This window comes from Bactrocera neohumeralis, chromosome 3 (genome assembly GCF_024586455.1).
Source record: "Bactrocera neohumeralis isolate Rockhampton chromosome 3, APGP_CSIRO_Bneo_wtdbg2-racon-allhic-juicebox.fasta_v2, whole genome shotgun sequence".
Taxonomy (NCBI): Eukaryota; Metazoa; Arthropoda; class Insecta; order Diptera; family Tephritidae; genus Bactrocera; species Bactrocera neohumeralis.
In genome coordinates, this window is record NC_065920.1 from 8,219,757 (window position 1) to 8,243,347 (window position 23,591).

Sequence of the window (23,591 nt, forward strand, 5' to 3'; positions counted from 1 at the left end):
GGCTACTATGCCAAATGCTATGCTATTAAAGACTGTCCGACCAACTTAGCAAAATACATTTTTTTGAAATATCATTTATCTGGGAAATTTAATTACAATTTCCGTGTGCTTTTTTGTCTCAATGTATGTACGAGTTGTATTTTTTGACTGAAGCAAATATGTTCTTAAATGGAGGGGATGTCCAACAAAACTATTGAGTCTAAGCAAATATTGCTGAGAAATTAGATAAAATAGCCAACAGACGCGACACGCGATTTCACGATCAATTGTGAACAAAAATAAAATTCATTGATTTATATTTAAGATATTTTTTTACATCTTAGAAAAATTTTAAAAATTTCTTCAACGAAAACTTGGTTTTTTGGAAATTAATTTTTAGCGTTTTGGGTTTAAAAATATTAAGACTTATTAGAAAAAAAAATACATTCTCCTTAGTAACAATTTTTATACTCTGCTGCAACTTTATTACACCATTTTTTATAAAAAGTAATATAAATTGAAATCAAATTTAAAATAAAATAAGGACATTTTTTTATGTGGTATAAACATCTGCTATTTCGAAAAGCACGTCACAATTTCTATTAACAAATCTTTTCTAAAACAAAGCGAATAAACTTACCAAGATAAAGAAGAAATTAGTGCACTGATTGGCAAATAGGTCACCAAAAATGAACAAAAAATATTTTTAAATCGAATAATAATGACTAGACATAATAATTATGGAGAAGTGACAGTAAATATAAACAAATAGGCGCTTCTGGCTCTGGTTCAATTTTTATAAATAAAACTAGAAATGCGATTTCAGTTAATTAAAGTAAATGTTTGACTTACATCAGCAGGGAATCTTAGAAATAATTAATGTTAAATTTATTAAATAAAATAAATAATAGTTAATAAACTAAAAGAGATTAAAACTAAATCTAAATCGTGATGTAAAAAATAGTTTGACTTTTGTATGATTTTGTATTACATATGGGGAAGCTTGCAGTCCCAAAAACTTCAACCTGAAGGGCAAACATATTTGTATTCTATAGGAAACGAATTCTTCTATTTATGCTATGTACATAATCAGATTTTATAGAAAAATTGATTTTCTCTTCGCTTTGTAGAAAAAAAAAAAATATTTGTGATCACGGAAAATTTATATGACTAGATTTTTAATTCACTTTCATCATAGCGTCAAAACGGATTAATTTTTTTTTCAAAACAATTAAATCTTTATCAAGATTACCAATACATTCCATGTAAATATGATTTAATAGAAAACTATCAATAACTATAACACACAACTGGTGCCAGCGAAAGGGTCAGTTCGTAACTATTATTCAATTACATAACAGAAATAACTTGAAACACATACGCTTCGAAATTCAATGCTAACAACGAGTGCTTGAGCCCTCAAAACATAAGTATAAAGCCTCGAAAGTTTTTAGCTTCTCATGCCTTAATAATAATCTGAGAGTCTTCTAAGCGGCTGATTAAATTTATTTTTATTATAATTAATTTACCTATAATAAAATATGCAGATTGTAAAGTCATTCTAGGTTATTATAAAGCTTTTTAAAGACTTTCGCAGTAATTTGCCTTATCAATATGCCGATTGGGAATTCAAATTCTAATCAACATTTTCTTAGAGCGTTTTAAATATTTCACATACTTGTGGCTCACACGGATGCGCCAAACCAGTCGAGATTAATTTATAAAAAAAAAAATATTAAAATCGTCGGCAGCCAGCTATTAAATTCAGGGACTGCATATTTTTTAATTTCTATATTGGACAACAGACGCTCGAGAAGTTTAGTATTCTAGTAGACTATTTTTTTATTTCTTCTCATCTGTTTTATTAATCATAAAAAAATTGAATAAGTTTAGGTGCGACATAATAAAAGTCACAAAAATCAGCCGAACACACCCCTGAATAGCGGGACAGGAATTGTTAAAGCTGGTCAAAGTAAGATTTGTGTTTAATTTGAAAATAATAGCACAGTTAAATAGACAACGATTTTTCGCAATGTAAAAGTGGACTGAAAAGATTACTCAGAGGTGTATTTCTTATAGCATATAAAGAGATTTTTATATTGATATCGATTGTTCAGCTTGTAAGGGAGCTATATGCCTGGATAATAATCCAGGCCAAATATCGGACCGGATCGGCGACTTGTTTTTGATCGTTCAATTTCTATTGCCGTGTATATTTTATGGGATCAATGGCCCTTTGCTTACATCTTATGAGGTCAATGACATTTTTATTTACATTTAGCCAAGTCCACAAGCTTTGTTTACATTTAGCCAAGTCAACAACCTCTACTTACATTTGGAGTCAATGATATTCCTGAACGTGATTATGATCGGTTCGATTTCATTCTTCGGAGATTGCACACTTGACTTGAGAATAATACAGGTACATGGCAATTTCCCGAAGATATCTCATCAATACAAATTCCAGACTAGCACTTAATTCAGTTTGTAAGGCAACTATATGCTAGAGGAGTCTGACATCCGAGGTATGAGGAGCTTCTCGAGAAGAAAAGAACGCGTGAAAAATTTTAGATCAATAACCCAAAAACTCAGGTATTATTTTGTGTATATATGTATGTATAATATACAGACAGCCAGACGCTGAGCATTGACATAGCATCACAAGCATTAATGTCATGCCTCTTCCATACATACATAGTATTACCTAAATACATATGTACATATATAAGTATACTCGTATAAACAACAAATATATGACTGAAAGGAACGTTTATTTACATATGTATTTACTTTATTGTTCTTGTTTGATTCGAATAAATGTATTTACAATATCGTCTTGTACGCCTCCATTCATGACTTCCTACTTGAGGACATATCTAATTGCATTTAAGTATTTTTCATTTTTATATATAATAAACAATTTATGTACACATGTACGCATTTATTTGTACGCACATATTTATATTCATAGATAAGAATGGAATCATTTCTTGCAGATTAAATTTTGTGTCTAGCTTCTTATCGGCGAAAATAAATTTTTTCCACCAGCCATCTGTCTGGGGTAAAGATTATGCCGGATCTCGATGTTTTGTTGACATTTTTTGACCAAATAAAATTGCACAAACATGTTTGTATCACAAATAAATGCAATTTCGACATAGAAACTGTGAAAATTATAATTTAATTGAATAATTAGCAAAATAAGACAATAATTAAGAAACACAAAAGCTGGCCTGAAATCATTGTCATTGCCCAAAAAATTAAAAACGTTTTTTGAAATCTAGAATAATGCAGTTTTTGTAATGGTCCTACATCATATCGAGGCCACCTTCTTTCTTTCCATTTTCTCTTCAGCATTGGAAGTATTTTCCGTCGAGTTACTTTTGAGTTTTACTCGATCACTCAAAACATTTTCGCACTATTTGCTGCCTTCCAGAAAGGTTACAACGAAAAAAATTCTTGACTTGCCTAAGATAAGGATAGATATTTTGTGTTTATAGGTACAAGAAAAAATCACAAGCATCCATGCATCTTAAGAAATTTATGAGCATATGGATGTGCGTTAACATATCTGTACTTGATAGCCTTCATGACCCTTATACCAAAAGATGGTGCGATGTTTGGATTGAAATCACACATATGCTGCTAAGAATATTTAATCTTCGTTCTAGTAATGGGTCTCATTAAAATATAAAAGCCTAAAAATCGAAGAACGTTTCTAATAGATAATTACATGAAATGTTGACAAGCAAAAAGAGGCGCACACGATTAATAACAGCAACAGCAACATCTAAGGAGATGAGTGATATTTACATATAGGCATATTACAGCTATGCACAGAGAAATAGCACACTTATTGATGCTGATATTTGAGGAAAAAAGAGTCGAAAGTTGCGCAAGAAAGTTATTGATTTTAGTGTGCAAAACGGTGTGCTATATACGGACTCTTTGGAAACGGGAATAATCCTTCTCAAATCGCACAGATATTGAAATGTTTGCGAAAAATGGTATATACTCCTATTACATCAGTCAATTCTAAATCAGAGATAAAAATAAAAAAATAATGAACATATCCAGCGGGCTTGTTAAAAGGCGCCTCAATGACGCTCACCTCTATGGAGGCATCAGCCGAAAGAACCGCTTCTATCAAAACAAAATATAAAAGTTACTTTCGCTAACACTCATTGCGGTAGTGATGAAAATGTTTGGGAAGTGTATCATGGAGCGATGAATCTAAATTGGACCCGCTGGTAAAACGTATAATCATCGGCTATAAGGCCAATCCTAGAAACCCAATATAAACCAAAAACCGGTTAAACATGCTGGAGGTAATGTCGTGGTGTGGGGTGAGTTTTCATGGTATGAAGTGGGAGCGTTGGTCAGATGGTAGAATGAATTAACATTCCTATTTAAACCTCCTCAGACACACAATAGAGCCATTATCACTTGAATCAATGTCTGTAAATTGAATATTCATGTATGTAATGATCTGAAACATGTAGCTAGGGCAGTAAAGGATTGATTAGCTACTGAGTCTATTGATATATTAGAATTGCCAGCGCCAAGACCCAATCTAAACCCGATAGAAAACCTTAGAGGAATAATGTAAAAGTTAAGATCGGGTCACGAAAATCTAAAAATTCGGAGGATCTTAGGGCTGGAATTAAGGAAGCGTGGTATTCCTTTCCACGCAATAGATGCCAGAAACTGGTGGATAGCTAATCTCGCAGATGTCAAAAAAGTATTAACGTGGTAATGAGTAATAAAGTAATTTTTTTACATTCTTTCATATATTTTTTTTTTAAGAATTCTAAAAGTATGCTATTTCTGTGTGCAGCCGAAATCGGTGAACGTTGAACAAAAAAAAAACTTCAAAGAAAAATAATATATATAATCTAAAACAAGTTTCTAAAAATAAATACAAAACATTTTTAAAAATGTTGTAAGTGTGCTATTTCTCTCTGCATAACTGTATGCATGTATAACCATGTTTCTATTTGAGTACGTATGTATGTAACTTCGTCTCGCAGCATAGATGTTGGGGCGCGATTACGGCACGAGGTTTTAGTCGCGCGACATATTATACATAGGTCGGAGATCGCCTGATAATGGTAACTGTGAAACTATGTTAATATATACTAAATGTATGTATATTGGTTTGTATGCGCGCATGTCGTAAGTAGGATGTCTACGGTTCTTGACCTATACGAGAGAAGCCAATTTATGTTACAAAATGTCTAGTCTGGGATTATGAAATATACATAGAACTTATCCACGTTACATGTGTTGCTAGACGGAAAAAACGTACATATATAAATAAGTAAGTTTGTTATAGTCAGACAAAATTTCGCAAAACGTCACTTGCTAAGGGTTTTGACAGCAAAAACTTTAAATTGAGGAATCTTCTTATATAGTTTGGAAACTGCTGGCTTCTTCTTTCTCATAATACAAAATAATAATGGTTAATGTTTTCAAAACTCAAAGGATTAAGCAAAGGTCTTCGAAATTTGGTTGAAACGAGTATGATAGTGTAAAATTATGGAACATATTTAAAAACCAGTGTAAATTTTTTTAAGAAGAAAATTAAATACTTTTCGAGTTACACGCGATCACCTATGGTGCTAAACAACTAAAACTGACTACCTTCGACCTGACAATCTGATGTAATTATTCAAAAAGTGAAATATATGATGCTTGAAAAGCATTAGGCAAGTGTTAGAGAGATGGCAATAGAGCTCGACATCTCTCGCGAGTCCGTTGGAATGATTTTAGTGGATATTTTGGATATGAAACGCGTCCACTCTCAAAAACTGAAGTTTTTTAAAAGAGAGTACCATGAAAAGGTCTCTTTGGACATGCTTGATCGTGCGAAGTGTATTACATCTGGTGGGGATTACTTTGAAGGCTACAAAATATGTAAATATTAAAGAATTATTAAATATTTCGCGTTTTATTTACAATTTCTAGAGTCTTTTTTGTTCCAATGTATGCTTCGATAATCTCTAAGAAGCCCTCATAAGCAGTCTGTAATCGGTGACTTTTTATTTGGCAGTAATTACTCTACTTAAATCCCTAAATGTCTTAATTTCATATTGCCTCTGCTATTTGTCTATATTTATTTTTTAGTGTTTTATAATTATTTTCCCAATGCACTTCAATAGGCTACAAACATACATACAGATTAATACGTAAGTATTCTCCACATAGCTATGTATAATATATAATTGCAATATAAAACGCGTATGTAGATTAAAAAATCTTAGCATTAGATTAGTATTACTAAAAAACACTGAAAACAATATCGGCGTATTATTTTGCTACACAACCGACAAAGTGATCACACAGTCATTATCAAGCTGCGGACAAGCGCGGATCAAGTGAAGCCAATCAAATTGAGCAGCCGACCAAAGCAAAGGAGCAAACTAATAAAACCTATTACTAAAATCCTCAATTCTACAACGATTTAGTGTACCTTGATTTAAAAAAAAGTAAAAATAATAATAATAAACATTTATGCGCTTACCTATGCAAAGCTGAGCTTGAAATAGAAAACTGGAAAAGTCAATTTTCAATTTGTGTAAATTGTAAGTGAAACATTTCTTTATTTTATATAAATCACACGTTTAATTAAATATTGATAATTAAATATGTGAGCAATTATCTTGAAGGAAATTTAATGAAAAAAATAACAAAAACATAAACAAAATTCAAGTGATAATAGTAAGAGCCACAGAAACAAGTGACAGAACAATATTGAACTGTGAAATTCGGCGACAAAAGTGTCGCTGTCGCCAAGTGGCAAAAATCTGTAGAATATACATAAGTATGTGCCTTTCTTTCTTACATGACAAAAAATCCAACTCCGCTGTCTTTCTTATCGCACACAGCCGGCACGCTTCATCGCGCATGTCTGCAGGCATTGCCCTGAAGACTGCACTTGCACCGCAGTTGGCGCAACTCAACGGCAAGTGTGAAGGATCAGGCGATGCTGCACGCCCGGGTTCGATTACCAACAGAATATGCTAAAAAAATTTCGTGTTGAATATAATATTTGTAACTGTGGAGATTTCTTAAGCACACATTATAAAGCTTTGCAAAAGTTAAAATTTATAAATAATATAATATTTGCACATTTTATGAAACTGTGAATTTCAATGGACCCTACGTCTTACGTAGTCCATCATATCAATTTAAATTCGCAACACTGTCTCCAACAAAGCTGTCGCCAATAACGGACCGGATGTTGGTTTCCAACTGCTCGGTTAAGCTGATTTATCAGTGTAGTTCACTGACTTGACTAACTTCCTCGAAAAGTAGTCTAACGGAGTTAAATCATACGACCCATGTAAAAAACAATTGCGAAGCTCAGTTCCTGATATTGTTTGGGCACGAGAGGGCGTAATGATTACACATGCTATATAATTTTAGCTGAGAAATCAGCACTTGAATATTAAATATTGTCGAGGAGACCCAAAGAGTTGCTTCAGTTTGCTTTGGCTGAACCACTCACTATTTATACTAGTTTTGTCTTTATATTCCATTTCGTAAAATAATGGATCAATAATATTTTAAAACCTTTATTCTGATGAATCTGTTCAGGACTATTCCTAATCCAAACGTGACAATTTTTCTTATTTGCATACCCTTCAAGAAATCAAATGTATCATCTTTCAAGATGATTCGAAGAAAAAGTGGAAATATAAGGCGTATAGGGCTTTTTGGAAAGACGAACACGTACGTTTACTTTGACAAAAGTAAATGTTTTGGGAAATTCAGTACACAAATCAAGCACCAAAGCATACTATATTCGTATAAAACTTTGCTCAAAAATGCCTTTAAGGCAGAAAATCTCGAGTCTAAAAATCGCCGAAATCGGACCATAATTGTTCGAGCCACCACATTCCCAACATGTGAACCTCAGTGCTTATGGCTGACTTTTTGCCGAAAATATCGGTCAATCTGTGCGATATGTTACTGAAATTCCAGTATAATGTTTCTTTGATAACAATCAAATTGGTTGAATCGGGTCAATACTTCCCTTCCAATTGACTTTATATACATATTTATATCACCCAATGTGTGAGTTATTTTAATGAAATTGAGTGAGTGTATTTTCCCAATTGCAGTATATTTTTGTACATAAAATGAATAAAATCGGAGAAAAACTTGCCCTAGACTCCATATAACTAACAAACCATATGCATCTGAAGGTATTTACCCTGCTTTGATCCTGGCAAGTTGCAAGAGTAAGGAATGTTCGGTTATACCCTTCTTTACTTGTTTCCTTTTCCTTTCTATGAATCAGCTGATTTTAGCGTTAATTTTTATTGCGAAATCAACAATATGAGTTAATTAAAACTTATAGTTCACAATCTTATCACTATCAATAACAAAATATTTATATAAAATTTTTTTTGCAATAAGTACTGCTCATTTTAAACGTAGCTGAAAATTATATTGATGATTGAAAATGATATAAATTTATAAATTCGTTAAACGTGTGTTAAACGGCACTAATTTAAGGGCCAACTGTTTGCATTAGGGGTTATCAATTATGTACTTATGTATATACATATAATTAATTGCGATGATTTGACAAAAAAAAAGCGTATGGGAGGCAAATTTAATCGTAATTATAATAACGGCTGAGAAATTCCCTTTAATATACCGAGAAAATAATTTAGAAAATTTCCCTTTCAATGTATTCCAAATGTGGATTATTACAGAAAAACACGCAGAAACACACTTTCTTGACAAGAAACTATTGAACAATGAAACAATTTAGTGATCTAAGCAGGAAGCTTGAAACAAAATCTTCAGCTCCTTGATGGTTGTGCTGACGCTTTGATACTTAATTTTAAACAACCGGAGTCGCAAATAGTTTGATAAAAAATAGTTGTAAATCGACTTCAGGCACTCAGCAATATTGAGAGATTTTTGGTTCTTTGAGAATCCTTCAGCCAATTAAACCCATCTCATTTCTCAACATTGATTTAGATTCAGAACGCGTCGTGTGAAGTGTATAGTACGTGCTAACTTTAGAACACACTTTATGCGGAAAACCACTTAATATCACCTTAAAAATGTTGTCAGTTAATTCTGAACTTTATTTTTATTTCATGGTTATAGCCATACACAAACTTTTTATAATCACTGTGTTTGAATAACCACAAAACTTTATGTCTATTTTTTAACGAATTACGAATTTAATGTTTAATAGTCAAAATTATACAGTATCTAACTCACGATAGTATTCAAAACTTTAAAAATTTGTTTGAATATTTTCGGCATTTGTCCGTTGAAAATAACAGTGGAACACTGACCGACTGGCTAGCTAACTTCGGAATTAAATGAAGAGTCTTGTATATGAAAATTTGAACTGATAGAGAATTGATATCAATAACCATTATGTGTCCCTATATGCACCCATTGTGTAAACGTATTCAGACGTAAAAGTATTTTGACGTATTCGGGAGTGATGACGTAGCGACCTCTGTCTATAAAATGCAATAGGCGTGAATGTGCTGATTAATGAAATTTCATTTTTCCGGAACGCAATGTATCTGAATGCTAATAAAAGGGCGGCTCAGTTGATCCATAAAAAATTTAATCAAGGGGTTACATGGGTTTTCTCGGTTAAAAAACGGTCTTTTTGAACAATTTTCATATAAAAATGAAATATTTTATTATATTTATTTATTGTTACAATCATACACTATTAGCAAAGAAATTTTAAAATTTTTCTAAAAAAAATATTTTAAACTCGGCCATTGCGACGCCATTTCCGGTGTTCCCTCGGAAAAAAGATGCACCCACATTAGCAGGATAACTCCTTACAGGATCATCTAAAGTGAAAACCGTGTTTTAGTTAAAACCTTAACGTAGAACTTGGACGAAGGAAAAAAAATGAAAATTTGATTTTTATCAGACATTTTTACAAAAACATTAGGATTTCAGTGAAAATTTGGCGAAATTTTTTTTCAAATACAATAGTTGTAATCAAAAAAAAATCCAAATATCTCAAATACCTGTGTAAAATTTCATGAAAATCGGTTGAGTAGCTATCGAAAAATCTAGCCAACCGACTTCAAAAACACAGTTTCTAGAAAAACACGTTTAAAGACGGCGCATTTAGCCTAGCTAGCCTCGAGCGCAAAAGTTTTCAAGGCTGTATCTCCAAAACTATTTCTCAAATCAACTTGAAAATTTAGGGCAACATTCAAGAGGCGTTGCAGAATCCAATAAGACAATAATTTGTTTTTTTTTTAACCCGTAAAGCTATGTTATCCCTTAAGGTAATTTGAGGAAGCAAAAAAAAATATTAGATTTCATTGAAAACCAACATCAATTCATGGCGGTAATGATTTACGAAGTGATTCGTGGGACAAAGACTACTGAATATTTAAGAATAGTTTCAATAGTTTCAAGTAAATCGTCAAATTGAAAATATGGTTGCCTTCAGTGATAAATTAAATTTAAAATGAGCATTTTAGTGAGAAAGTAGTTGAAACCAAACTTTTTTTTCGACAACTTTTATCGATATACATCCACATACAGGCCATTAAATAAAAACACTTAATCATCAAATGATAAATTTTACGATTCGGACTGTTTTCACAACCTTCGTCTATCACCAGTCTTGTGGCTGCCTTTGTACCTTCTTGGTTTAGTCACACTGTAAAAGTGTGTTTACAACCGGCAAATGACGTTAAGGCGCACAATCAGCTAGCTATTTGATCATCATTGGCAGAGCGTTCGACGCATTATCGGCGGGGCCAAAAAAACACTTGCTTATCATTGTAAACGAAAACGCTTGTTTACTTAAGAATATACTTTGCGCAATGTTTTTGGTTGATTTTTGTTCTTGCATTTTTATGTTGTAGGGATTCGAGTGTTTGATTGTCTCCAGAAAACTACTGAAACATACACACGGAAATATTTGTACTCACAAATGTGCATATGTATGAGTGTGTGTATATATGTTATGTATTAATGTATGATAATACACAACTTAAGCATCAACGGTATTTTTAAGCAACCAAACGCGATAAGACAACATCAAGAGGGGCTATCCTACATAAAGCGACAAATGCAACTGTGTGCGCGCATAAATACAATTGTAAATGCATATGTGTGTGTATTGGTATGTTGATGTCAGTCTTATAAAAGGTCACTGATAAAAACACTTTCTTTTTCAATACTTCTTCGATAACGATAAACTGGACAAATGCAGCATAAAAATTTCGGGTTGAGTGCAATTTTAGTCGCTTTTCGGAATGCTGTGGTAAAGGTTTAGTCAGAATCGCTTCACAATAAAATGCAATAAAATTGCTGAGAACATATTAGTCAACTTTAAAAAAATGTGTTGCAAAGCTATTGGTTAGTTAATTGTAGTTTTCTTTAATTGAAACGCAGTGTGTGTATAACGGTTGCTACGAGAAATTTTATGTAAATGAAAGTGATGTAATATATTTTTTTTTAATTTATGCAAAACTCAAACTATTAAAGTAATAACAAAATAATGAGCATTGATTGTAGTTAAATGCAACCATAAAAAAAATTCTAATGAAAAGAAGGCACAAACTCATAATATTCAAAACAGTTTGCAACGCTTTATGCAACAAAAAAATTACAATAAAAGATAAATGTGCGAATTTGTGCGCATCGACAGATTTATTGCTAGATAAGTGGCAAAATCAAGCACTTTCTCTGGAATAATAAAAAAGTATAAAAAAATGCAAAGCAAAAGCAAGAAAAAGCGTTAACTTTGGTTGCATCAAAGCTATAATACCCTTCACAAATAAAATATTTTTTCATACGGGAACCTTATTTTCATCGTTCAGTTTGTACTAAATGGCAACTGTATGCTATAAAATTCAGTGGTATATATAGTGGTCCGATCTAAGCAATTTGTTTGGAGATTGTAGAGTTACTTGGAACAATAATATACACCAAATTTTTTAGAAATATCTTCCGAAGCAAAAAATTTTCCATACAAGGACATGATTTTGATATTGGTCTGATATCGGCGGTTCTTAAAAACAGCAGCTTCTTGAGAAAAAAAAACGTGTGCAAAATTTCAGATCGATATCACAAAAACTGAGGGACTAATTCGCCATTGAACAGACATACTACTATGAGCAAAAAATAGTAGACTTTATAATTTTAAAATTCTTAATTTAATCTACAAAATCTACATCGTCCCCCTCAAATTAATCGACCTAGGCCCCAATACACTTGTGCCAGCGTTTTTTTCCAATCCTCGAAACAGTTGTTAAAGTCATTTTCCGGAATAGACTTCAATGCGCGTAGCGATTCATGTTTAATGTCTTCAATTGACTCAAAACGGTTTCCTCGGAGCGGTCATTTCAGTTTAATAAATAACCAGAAGTCACATGGAACTAAATCAAGCGAATACGGTGCTTTCGGCACGATATTAATTGAAAATTTGTCGAAATACTCACGAAGAATCAATGCAGTATGCGACGTTGCATTATCGTAGGGCAAAAACCAGAGTTGTCGGTCCATGATTCCGACTTCCTTTAACGAATAGCTTCACGTAAACCACGCATAACACTCAAATACTATTCCCTGTTGACAGTTTGGCCGATCAAAACGAATTCGGAGTGCTCCACACCTTCATAATCGAAGAAAATTGTCAACATAATCTTGATTTTTGACGTGGTTTTTTCGGCTTGGGCTCCCTTTGCAACGATATTCGGCCGAATGATCGCCTGCTTCCGTGTTGTAAACATAGATCCCAGACTCATCGGCAGTAAAAATACATTTCATAACTGCCTGGTACTCGGAAAACTCTGCTTTACAGACGTTAACGCAACGCTGTTTTTTGAAAAATTTAGTGATTTTGGAACCAATCGAGCTTTCACTTTTCGTAGACTAAAATGGTCTTCCAAAATGGTTTTCTTTGATTCTTCCGATATTCTACGATGCCAATAAGATCTCTGACTGTTAATCGTCGATTTTCAAACCAATTCCTTTATTTTATTGACGTGTTGATCAACAGTTGATGTTGATGGCCATCCTGGATGTGGTTCGAGGTCAACGCGTTCTCGACCTTGTTTGAATAATTTGTACCAATCAAAAACACTTGCTCGCGATAAACAGTTATCACCGAAGGCCTTTTCTAACATTCTGACCGTTTCGGCAGCAGAAATTTGATTTCGCACAAACAATTTAAGGAATTTCTTTGTTGAATAATTTCACTCATCGTAAAAATCGCCGAATGCACTTTATGTACTTCAGCAGGACAAGAGTATGATAATCACTAAAGATTCTTTTGGTGATATGTGGCACAGATGTCACTGACAGTCATACCAACCTAGAAAAAAATATTTCGACGAATGGGTTTCGCGCGAAATTTAAATAAAAAAGTCTTACTATTTTTTGCCCAGAGTAGTACATACTTATATATATTTTATAGTGTCTCGAACATTCCTTCTGACTTCAAACTTCCTGGCTAACTTAATATACCTTGTTCACCTTGATATTAAAAACAAAATAAATACAACATAAATGTATAAATTAAAAATAACAATAATTAAATAAAATATAAAAATATATATGTATATGTAGAGATATTATTATATAAATATTATATTACGAAAATAAATAATATCAGTATTATTGTTTAAAAATCTGTCTAAATTACTGAGATTTCTATAGCGCACCATATTTGCATTTACTTATGTAGACCCGGCAACAAAATATAACAAATTTTTTTAGTGGTTTTGACGTGACTTATAACCCAAACTGTCAAAACATTTTTTAGTGTCTGATTAGCAAGCTTATTCATGCATGCAATACACATATACATACATATGTATATACCCTCAGAAATAGTTTTCTAGAAACTCAAAATTATTGAAATATATTTATCAAGTGAAACTAACAATACATAAAATATTAACATGTCAAAATAAATACAATTCTTGCTAGCTAGCTTACGTCTTCACATTTTTATATAATTCTTGTATTATAATGCATAACAATTGCTGACTAGCGAATATGCTGTTAAAGCTCTCCTTTACAAAATAAAAAGTAAATAATATTCGCGATCTAAATTCGAAACTTCGCGAACTTATTCTTCGAACTTATTTACGAGCAAGTGCTTTTCTATATTCATCGGTTGACTAGGCTCTTCTAACGCAAATTGGAGACAATATTCATAAAATATGAATTCATCTTAAACCTTACGAAAAGAATCGCTGATAATACTATAGAACAGCCTGTTTACAGTTGGAAAATAAAGTGTTTTTAAAAGGATAATATATTTTCTATCATGTCTTTCTTCAAAATCATTATTGTAACTTTTATTCGACTGTTGCGAAGAAATTTACAATATCTATTTCTTAATCAAACATAAGAGAAGTTTAAGCTCAACCAAACATTAAATACAGTTATAAATTATAAGCTTAAAAAACAGTTGAAAAATACTGAGATTTCTTCAAAAACATGCTATGAACAATAGCGTGGAATTTTTTTTATTATTTTTTCATCCATTTTTCGCATCGAGCTAGATATTTAAACTTATGAAAAGCTGGCCGACTTATACAGTACAAAGTTAAGAAAACGGACAGAGATCCTTATATATGTAAGTTGGGTACGGTAAGATAAGGGTCAGTCCAAACATCAGAGGTAGTATACTACATGTGTTCAGTTTTGTATCCAAAAATTAAAAAATCGTGATGTATCTTTTGTAAAGTCAAATAAACTGACGTTCTATGCTCTTACAGTTGAGACCACTAACTTCGAATTTCGGTAGTAAATCTCAATAATTTCGACTCGTTGTTGGATCATATATCTTTCCATGATGAAATGGCAAATCTTACTGAAGAGAAATGTCAAAAGACCGGGAAAAAATATGGCGTCATTTGCTGTCCCGATTGGTTTACTTTTGTAGTGCCCTATTGAAAACCCCCATATAAGAAATAGGCAAGGTTCTAATTCATTTATAAATTATTCTAAGATGACCTAATGTATTATACAGTTGAGTTGAAATTAGTCTAGTGACTTGTGAGATATGAAAAATCTATAGTCGCACTGTGAATAAAGCCATATACCATACTAATTCTAGGCATATCAACACTAATCCTAACTCCAACTTTCTGAAGGAACAAGTTTTGAACACAGAATTAGATACATATATGGATGTTGAGAGCGCAATGTTTCTTCCAAATTTCCAGAGAGAGCCTTAGTAGTTTATGAGGTACGCACATTAAACTTTCTAGGCCCGTGTTGTGCTCAATTATACGAACCATTCTAGTTTAACTGCTAACTGAATTATAGTACGTTTTATATCTACAAAATAATTACATATTTACAGAATTACATATTACAGAACTATGAACTTCTGCGATAGCTTTTCAGCATTCCTAAAATCGTTAAAAGCATTACAATGTTTATCAAATTTTTATTACAATTTTTGTAACTTTGAACTGTAATAGTAGTTGTGTAATTTAACTATGTATAAATGTGATATCCACCGGCAAATAATTCCACACATGTTGTACACACATACCAAATGTATGTTAAATTACCTGATAATTAATGCCTTTCTTAAATATCACTGCTTTTTTATTACTGCTATTCAATTAAAATTTGTTTACGCTTGTACTACTCGTTAAAATGTTGTAAGTTATGACTCTTTAATAGACCAAATGGTTGTAATCGCTGCAGTGATTTGATAACAAATTGTTCTAGAATTAATTATAGCCAAGAGGTAGTGTCGAAAGCGTTGAGGGGACCTCCAAATAAATCAATGCAACAATGAATGCTACGCTTCATAAACATAGGTTGCCATACATGTTATTCATTGAGAATATTACAATACCACAAAACAGTTATTATTACTACTCGATATACGTAATACGTCCATTCAGTTGAAACTCCAGTTTGCCTTAATGAAATATTCATTTGCATGAATTCCAAAGTAATTTAGATTATTTACGACCATATGAACAGTTTTAATTAATTTGAATAGAACAACAAATCTATGTACCATATATAGTATTTTGTTATACCCTCTTGTTTATATGGACTTTTTATATAATTAGAATTTTATGGATTTAGTACGGTGACGAAACGGACGTTTTGTAATGAAATTGTCAGTTGACTTTTAGAATTTGATAAGAGCTTAATACAAACTTTATTACCCCATAACTCTACGCTTTGAAAAATAGGGAAATGAAATGAATTGTATGACACAACACTTTTTAGTAAGAAATTTACCGATAATAAGGGATTATGGATTTCCGGCACGTATACCATCTGATCAATGATACATTTAAGTCAGACTGCTCCATTTAAGCTGCGCGAATCGAAACCGAATCGGTAAACAATTTTTTCCTAGATTGGTACGACCTTTTTTTATGATCTTCGTTTGTGTGAAGTTTGATATTCATATGTCTATGACGCGAAGAGATTGTCTGGCAAGATTAAAAACAGGTTTGCTTGGAATTGCGTGTTTCCAACGTATTCGAAATCGTTGAAAATGTTGCAGAAGTGTTTTGGGAAGTCCATTTTATCACCTACACAAATATTTGGGTGATATAAATCATTCAGTGAGGATCGTGAAACCGTCGAAAACTTGCCTCATGCGAGTTGTCCATCCAGCTCTGCTAATGGCGATAACATCGGAAATGTTAAAGTAACAGTGTGAATCGCCGTTTGGGCAACAGACAGATAACAGAGGATATTAACATCTCCTAAGGATCCACTCAACACAGTTTGGTTAATTTTTTGGGTATCAAGCGTGTCAATGCTAGATTCGTATCAAAAAACCTATATTTTAGCAAAATTGACGTCGATTAGAGGTCGTAAAATATGTAGATGCTTTACAACATAGCTAAGAACCCTACATTTATCAAAAGCACGAGACGTGGCTGAGGTTTATAGCAAGAGTATAGAAAATTATATTAAGTGTTGACATGCTTTCATTGGTTCCGGAGCTTATTTTGAATGCTATAATAAAGATTTGTACTAAAATACGAAAAAATGTAGTTTTTTTTGTCAATCCTTGTCAAATTCGATCAGTGAAGATCACTTTTTCAATGACATTGCCGTTATTAGGAAAAATTAAAGAGGGCTCTACGATTCCCCGTGCAGGTCGAAATATTTGATACTACAGATATAATTCGTTATTGTTAAAATTGACTTTTCTAAACAGTTTTACAAGGTTTTCAATGATTTCTACTTTTTTCACAGTGAAAATCGGCAGGATGATTTTTGCTTAGAAAAAAGCTGGCAAAAACAAATTAAATATAATAAAATTAAATTAAATTTGTGGGCATTATCACTTTTCGATCATTTTACAGAATTGGAGTAAATATGTATGATATATACATAAATAATTTTTATATTTTTTGGCCATTTCAGTTTCGGCGAAGTTCGCCATAGCAATGATGCCGAGCAAGAACCGACGCTTCATATTCAACATAGTTGGATTATGTCTAGTCATACTGGGAATAGGAAATGTGTTATTTGGTGAAACTATGTTAAACAAATTCTTAGAAAAGGTGAGAAATTACGAATTTATATGTATATCAATCCAATTACTGTTGAGTTTTTAAAACAAAAATTTGAATTTTTGGGAATTTATGTATTTATGATAGAAAAAGGATTCCAGAAAAAAAAATCATAAGATAAAAATACCAAATATTATAGTTTTGTCGAGTTATTATTTGAGATTTTTTTTTATTAAATAATGATATACAAAATGAGCTGTTTAACTTCCTAACAGATAAAATAAATATTTTTTAATAAAAATTACATTATATTTTTTCATAGGAAATGGTTTTGCGACCCGGTGCAAAAATGTTCGAATTATGGAAAACACCACCTTTGAAACTAACTTTAGATTTCTACCTATTTAACTGGACAAATCCGCAAGATTTTCAAAATCGTGATATAAAACCAAAGTTCGAAGAACTAGGGCCATATCGCTTCACCGAGGTGCCACACAAAGTCGACATCAAATGGCACACACAAAATGCATCACTGACTTATAAAAAACAAAGCAAATATTATTTTGATGCTGCGAACAGTAAGGGACAACTGGATGACAATATAGTGACACTCAACTCGTTGGCGGTGGTGAGTAGCGCTGCTTGAATTTAAGCCAAACAAGTCAATTTATCATTTATTTTTTTCGCAGTCACTTGCAGCTAAAGCGAAACGCTGGAGTCCGTTACGTCGCCGCGTAATCGATATTGCTTTAAATGTCTATAACGGTGATATTTCGATAACGAAGTCAGTGAATGAGTTACTATTTGAGGGTTTTGATGATGTGCTTTTGAATATGGCCAACTATTTGCCGACTTCACTTATAGATGTGAAAGTACCGTTCGACAAATTCGGTTATTGTTATCCGGTAAGTGCTTTTGTGTGTTTTTTAAGAAAGTTTTTCGAAAAATTAATATTTATTCTCTATTTTTAGCGTAATTACAGTGCTGACGTTACAGGCATATACAATATACACACCGGCGCTGATGATATGCGAAAATTCGGACAATTACACACCTGGAACTATCGTGACACGACACGAGCATACGCACCCGAATGTGCTAAGGTCTACGGCTCGCCGGGCGAATTCCAAACGTTATATCTGCAGCCACATAAGCCGGTTAATTTCTTTTTATCGGATGTCTGTCGCACAGTTTCAATGGATTATGTGCAAACGACGGAGGTGGAGGGCGTTAAAGGTTTCCGGTATGAGGGTGGCAAACGCATGGTTGATAATGGTAAATAATATACTTTACTAATTTTCGTCTCTATTAAGTAAGCTAGATATTTATTTATTTTAATTTTGCGATTTCAGGCACATTATATCCCGAAAATGTGTGTCATTGTAATGGAGAGTGCGTACCATCCGGTCTAATGAACATAACATCATGCTGGTTTGGATCACCTATTTTTCTATCCTACCCACACTTTTACGATGCGGATCCATATTATCTCAGCGAAATCGATGGCTTAAAGCCCGACAAGGAAAAACATGAACTCTACTTGGTGTTAGAGCCGAGATCAGGGTTGATGCTGGAGATGTCGGCACGCTTACAATCTAATATACTGGTTGAACCGGTTTCCGATTTTAGGTAAGTAAAGCAAAATTTTTCAAAATTTCAAAAATATTCAAATACAAAATTTCATCTACCAATCGATGGTGTTCCTAATTCGTCTTGTTTTTTTTTACGCAGATTGTTTCGTGATAAGCGTCGCATCTTCTTCCCGCTTTTTTGGTTTGAAGCTCGTACGCGCATCTCACCACAGCTGTCGGAAGAGTTCAAATTATTACCGCGAGTCTTACTAAGTCTACAAGTATTTGGCGTTATCAGCATAATAATTGGCGTGATAATGTTGGTTTGGTATCCGATTAAGTTGCATCTACAGAATCGTCTTATACAACAAATAAAAATCAACAATTTAGACACACAAACCCATCACATTGTGGGCAAAGCCATATCAATGCAACCGGAGAATGCGCCACTGTTGGTGACATCGGTGCAGGCGAATGAGAAAATATTAGAAAGAGCCGATACACAGCTGTCGGAATTCAGTATAGAAGCGAGCATGAGCTCAACAGATCGCAGTTCAATGCAATCGACAACGAGCTCAACATGATTAGCTTTTAATTGTAGCGGGTTCCTTAGTAGTTATAAGCTTGTGTGGAAAAAACTTAGTCTTAGTAGCAGTTATTAAGCATTATTTTTTTTTTAATTGAAGTTTACTCAATTACACAGCTACACATATGTATGTATAAATGTAAAGGCGATTTTATACAAAATATTGTACTGATTATTCATTTATTAATGCCTTCATTTTCATAAACATAGTTCTATGCGCGTGACTTTGTAAAGCTTTACACAAAATTAAGTAGGCATGTATTGTCTAGTTCTAGTTCTTTGGCATTTTTAGTGGTTAGTAAAAAAATCTATTCCATAATTTTATATGGTTTTTTGTAAGATTTTTTTTTGGTCTAGGTTATTCTTTATATATTTTATATTTTTATAAACCAAAAATTATTGTTAAATTTTTTTAGAAAAAAATAAGAAATAAAACATTAAATTTGATATGTTAAATAAGAACGATTTTTTTATTTTTATACATGAAATATTCTTCTTCTTCTTAATTGGCGTAGACTCCGCTTACGCGATTATAGCCGAGTTAACAACAAATATTAGAAAAACATTTATCTGTTCTTATCTTAGAATAGTAAACTTCGAAGGTTAAAGAATGGGAATACGATCAAAATTCTCGACATTGAATCCAATTATTCTCAGATTACTGATCTAAAATACCGCTTTCTCTGCTATTTTTGTTTGCAATGGAAAAAAGCGAATTTCGTGTTTAGAAAAAACATTGCTTTCTGATAAAAACACCGCTGATGTAATGCAATGGGTTTATAAGAAATATTATGGCAAATCTGCTTCAGCACAGTTCAGTACTAATTTTCTGATCATCGTCGTAGCCGTGTTCCTTCGTAGGTCATATTACTCACAATTTTTTTACAAGGGAAAAGATTTTACGGTAGCTTCGCGTTTTTTTAACATTCATCAAAGAAATATGAATTCAAAGTTTAATCTGACACTGATTAGATGCAGTAAGAATGAATTTTTAAACCAACTTGAGACAATGAAAGAAACGTGGATAAATTATTACACACCTGAGGCCATTCGGTAGTCCGCTGTATGTTTGTTGCCCGATGAATGTCGTATAAAACGGCCAAAAAAACAACAAATTGCAAGAGTTTAGTCGGTATTTTTTTAGACTTGCATTGAATTTCATCGATTAACTCGAACTTCAAAGTTAGAACTAATTCATAGGCAAAAAACTTTTCAACTTCAACTAGTGAATGATGCTGCCAATAGACTTCTGAAAAATTGAGAGAACAACTGATAGTAAAGGCTCTCTGGTGGAGCAATACACTATCGGTAACTTTCCATCAGCCCCAGTTTTAGGCTTCCTTACCACTGAATCATCTTTCAAGTAGTAGATCTACTGCTCCGGAGCGCAGCCTACTTCAGAGATATGACAATCCACACCAATAGTAGGACGGCGTTATTAGCCTTGAGTCCGCTGACTGTGCGCTCAAAACTATCAAAAGGATGTCTAAACTCTTTAACTCTAGCATCGTGTTATTTCACGATTATACTGGTTTGGGTGCCGGGCTGTATGGCTTGCAAGAACAAGCATTTAAGCAATAACTGCGGAATTAGAACCGGTAAGGAGATCCTTTGGCTTCCTGTGGCTCACTATTCAACTGGTGGGCCTTACATCAAATCTGCAAGCGCTGGTCGGCTATCTGTAGCTTTGCAGTCGCTGGTCCTTCGAATCCTCGGTAATTCGGAAAATGGCCAGTCTTCGCTCTCAGCAAGGTAGGAGTTCTGAAAAAACACTGTCCGATCGGGATTCATGCAGTAAGATTGAATATCTTACCGGATGCCAGCTACATCAGCTGTTTGGAAGAAGATGAGATAGAATAATGTCAACACATCAAGGCAAAACACCTCGGTTGTCATACATTTTGACATCCAGGAGAAATAGCGGAAATAGAAACACAACACCTGAGAAGATTTCAGTGCGTTTTTGCCGGTAGCTGATATCCAACTAAAAAACTGTAACTTAAACAATTCTTTTAACAGTTAAGCCTACATGAAAAATGTTTTGCTTAACAGTGTGACATGCTGTTAATTGTATACAGAGTGTTATAACGAGTGCTTTGCTACTTTGAGCACATTTCAGTGCTCTCAAAAGTTTATGCCGGCGCTCTTATTAATATTAACTCATATTAATACTAAGTCGACATATTCACACTTTGCTTGTTTAATGATTAACTGATTTACATATATATGTATGTATATAGATATGTTTTGTAGCAGCTACTGTTAGCTTTCTGCATGCTTTTGTACATCGGGAGACTATATTTGCGCTTTAAACACAAGCCAATGATTTGATTGCTCTTTTGTTATAATAAAATATAAAATGTCGTTGCTCTTTGAGTAGTAAATTAAAGCGCGTATGACTTGCAAGTCCCATAGTTATTTTTTCTTGACACCTTTGTAAATATGTTTACCATATTTGTGGTAGACAAGGCTGAATTGAGCGTGGTTTTTAATTGTAGTATTATTTTTATACCCTTTAATAGGTTTAATGTACAAATCTCCTAGACCACTAAAGCTACAATAGCCAAATTCCCTTAGGACAATTCTTATAAGAGCTATTATTGACAGTGTGAAAATTGATGAAATCGGATAATAACTACCCCCACTTCCCATACAAGTATAACGGTACTGTTAAGAACTACTAAAAGCGCGATAAATCTACATACATAAATATAAAAAAATACGCCAGAGACATTAAATTTTACCTGCGAGATTGCTTGAGAGAGCTTTATACAAGCCGGTGTAAAACTAAAATCACATAGTATGTACATATCACAGGATCTGTTCACAGATTTCAACCAAATTCGGTAATTAACATTCTTCTAACATTTTTATGTCACAGACCGAAAATAGAAGAAATCGTACTGCAACCACGCCTATTTCCCATATAACAAAAGTTTAAATAAATAAATTTTTTAGGGGTAAACAATTTTTGTGTATTATAAGAATATTGGTTTCTCATTTTCGAGGACTTGCATTGCAAAAAAGAAATATTTATGTATTTTTTCGATGTAGCCTTAAGTTTTTCCAGAGCATCAAGCTCTTTCCTGAGTGTACAAGTATGTATATTGTGTGTTTTGCGAAGCATTAAAAAGTAAAAACCCCATATGTGATAAACAAATTACCGAAGTAACGCCTAAGCAATACTCCTAAAAACTCATCGGCTTATTTTATCATTTTATTTTAATTTCGATATCTAATATTTCAGAATTTATATAACGTATATGACATATGTACATATATATATATATCTAACTAGGACCACTGATGAAGATTTTTGTTTTCTATAAGCTAAATCAGCGATTCAATAGTGATCCTCATGATCTAGGGTTAGGTACTGAACGAACCCAGGCATACTATATATGTACATACATATGAGCACAGTGAACAAATTTAACTCTTCAAGTTTGTAACTATGATTTCTCTTTTTTGAATTTCACAATTGAAGTTAAAAGCATCACGATTTTTATCAGCACTTACTTAGTATACGTATGCAAGTACTATTCACTTAATTTGACGTAGAAACTGTGAATTATGAGCTTTATCTGGCTACGTCAGGTGCCTAAAAGGTTTAAAGTAAGATGTGTGTATTTGCTAAAACCGGCTGAGTTTAAATTACGAGTGAATATCTAAAAATAAAGTAAATAAAATTTTAATCTAATATGCTGATTTTTTCCACAATGTCATCATATTGCAATAGATAACAGAGTTTTATTATTATCTAATATTTGCGTTTCTCAATAAAACATCGTACGATGCTCAACCATATTAGAATTTTCGCAGAATATTATAATATATTTTTATAATATATCATAAATTAAAATTTACTTGCTTTGCTTTTGAATATTCTTCTGTAAAATTAGGCTCCAGCAGTTTCATCTTCCCTCCAAACTTTAAACTCATTTTCAAAGTTCAAAAACCCATAAGAAGTGA

At 32.9% G+C, this 23,591-nt stretch overlaps 1 protein-coding gene across 1 annotated transcript; it reads left to right on the forward strand.

The window, feature by feature from the left end:
• Nucleotides 1-6,297: 6,297 nt before the first annotated feature.
• Nucleotides 6,298-20,030, forward strand: LOC126752211 (protein peste-like). Its single transcript, XM_050462838.1, has 7 exons — nucleotides 6,298-6,563; nucleotides 17,374-17,513; nucleotides 17,785-18,090; nucleotides 18,152-18,367; nucleotides 18,434-18,737; nucleotides 18,815-19,091; nucleotides 19,194-20,030. The coding sequence occupies exons 2-7, from the start codon at nucleotides 17,397-17,399 to the stop codon at nucleotides 19,615-19,617; spliced, it is 1,644 nt and encodes a 547-aa protein (XP_050318795.1). The 5' UTR covers nucleotides 6,298-6,563; nucleotides 17,374-17,396; the 3' UTR covers nucleotides 19,618-20,030.
• The last annotated feature ends 3,561 nt before the right edge of the window (nucleotides 20,031-23,591 follow it).

Coding starts and splice junctions, on each gene's coding strand:
- LOC126752211 (XM_050462838.1), top strand. CDS start 17,397: ATGATGCCGAGCAAGAACCGACGCTTCATATTCAACATAGTTGGATTA. Junction 17,514..17,784: donor TAAACAAATTCTTAGAAAAG/GTGAGAAATTAC, acceptor ATTTTTTCATAG/GAAATGGTTTTGCGACCCGG. Junction 18,368..18,433: donor AATTCGGTTATTGTTATCCG/GTAAGTGCTTTT, acceptor CTCTATTTTTAG/CGTAATTACAGTGCTGACGT.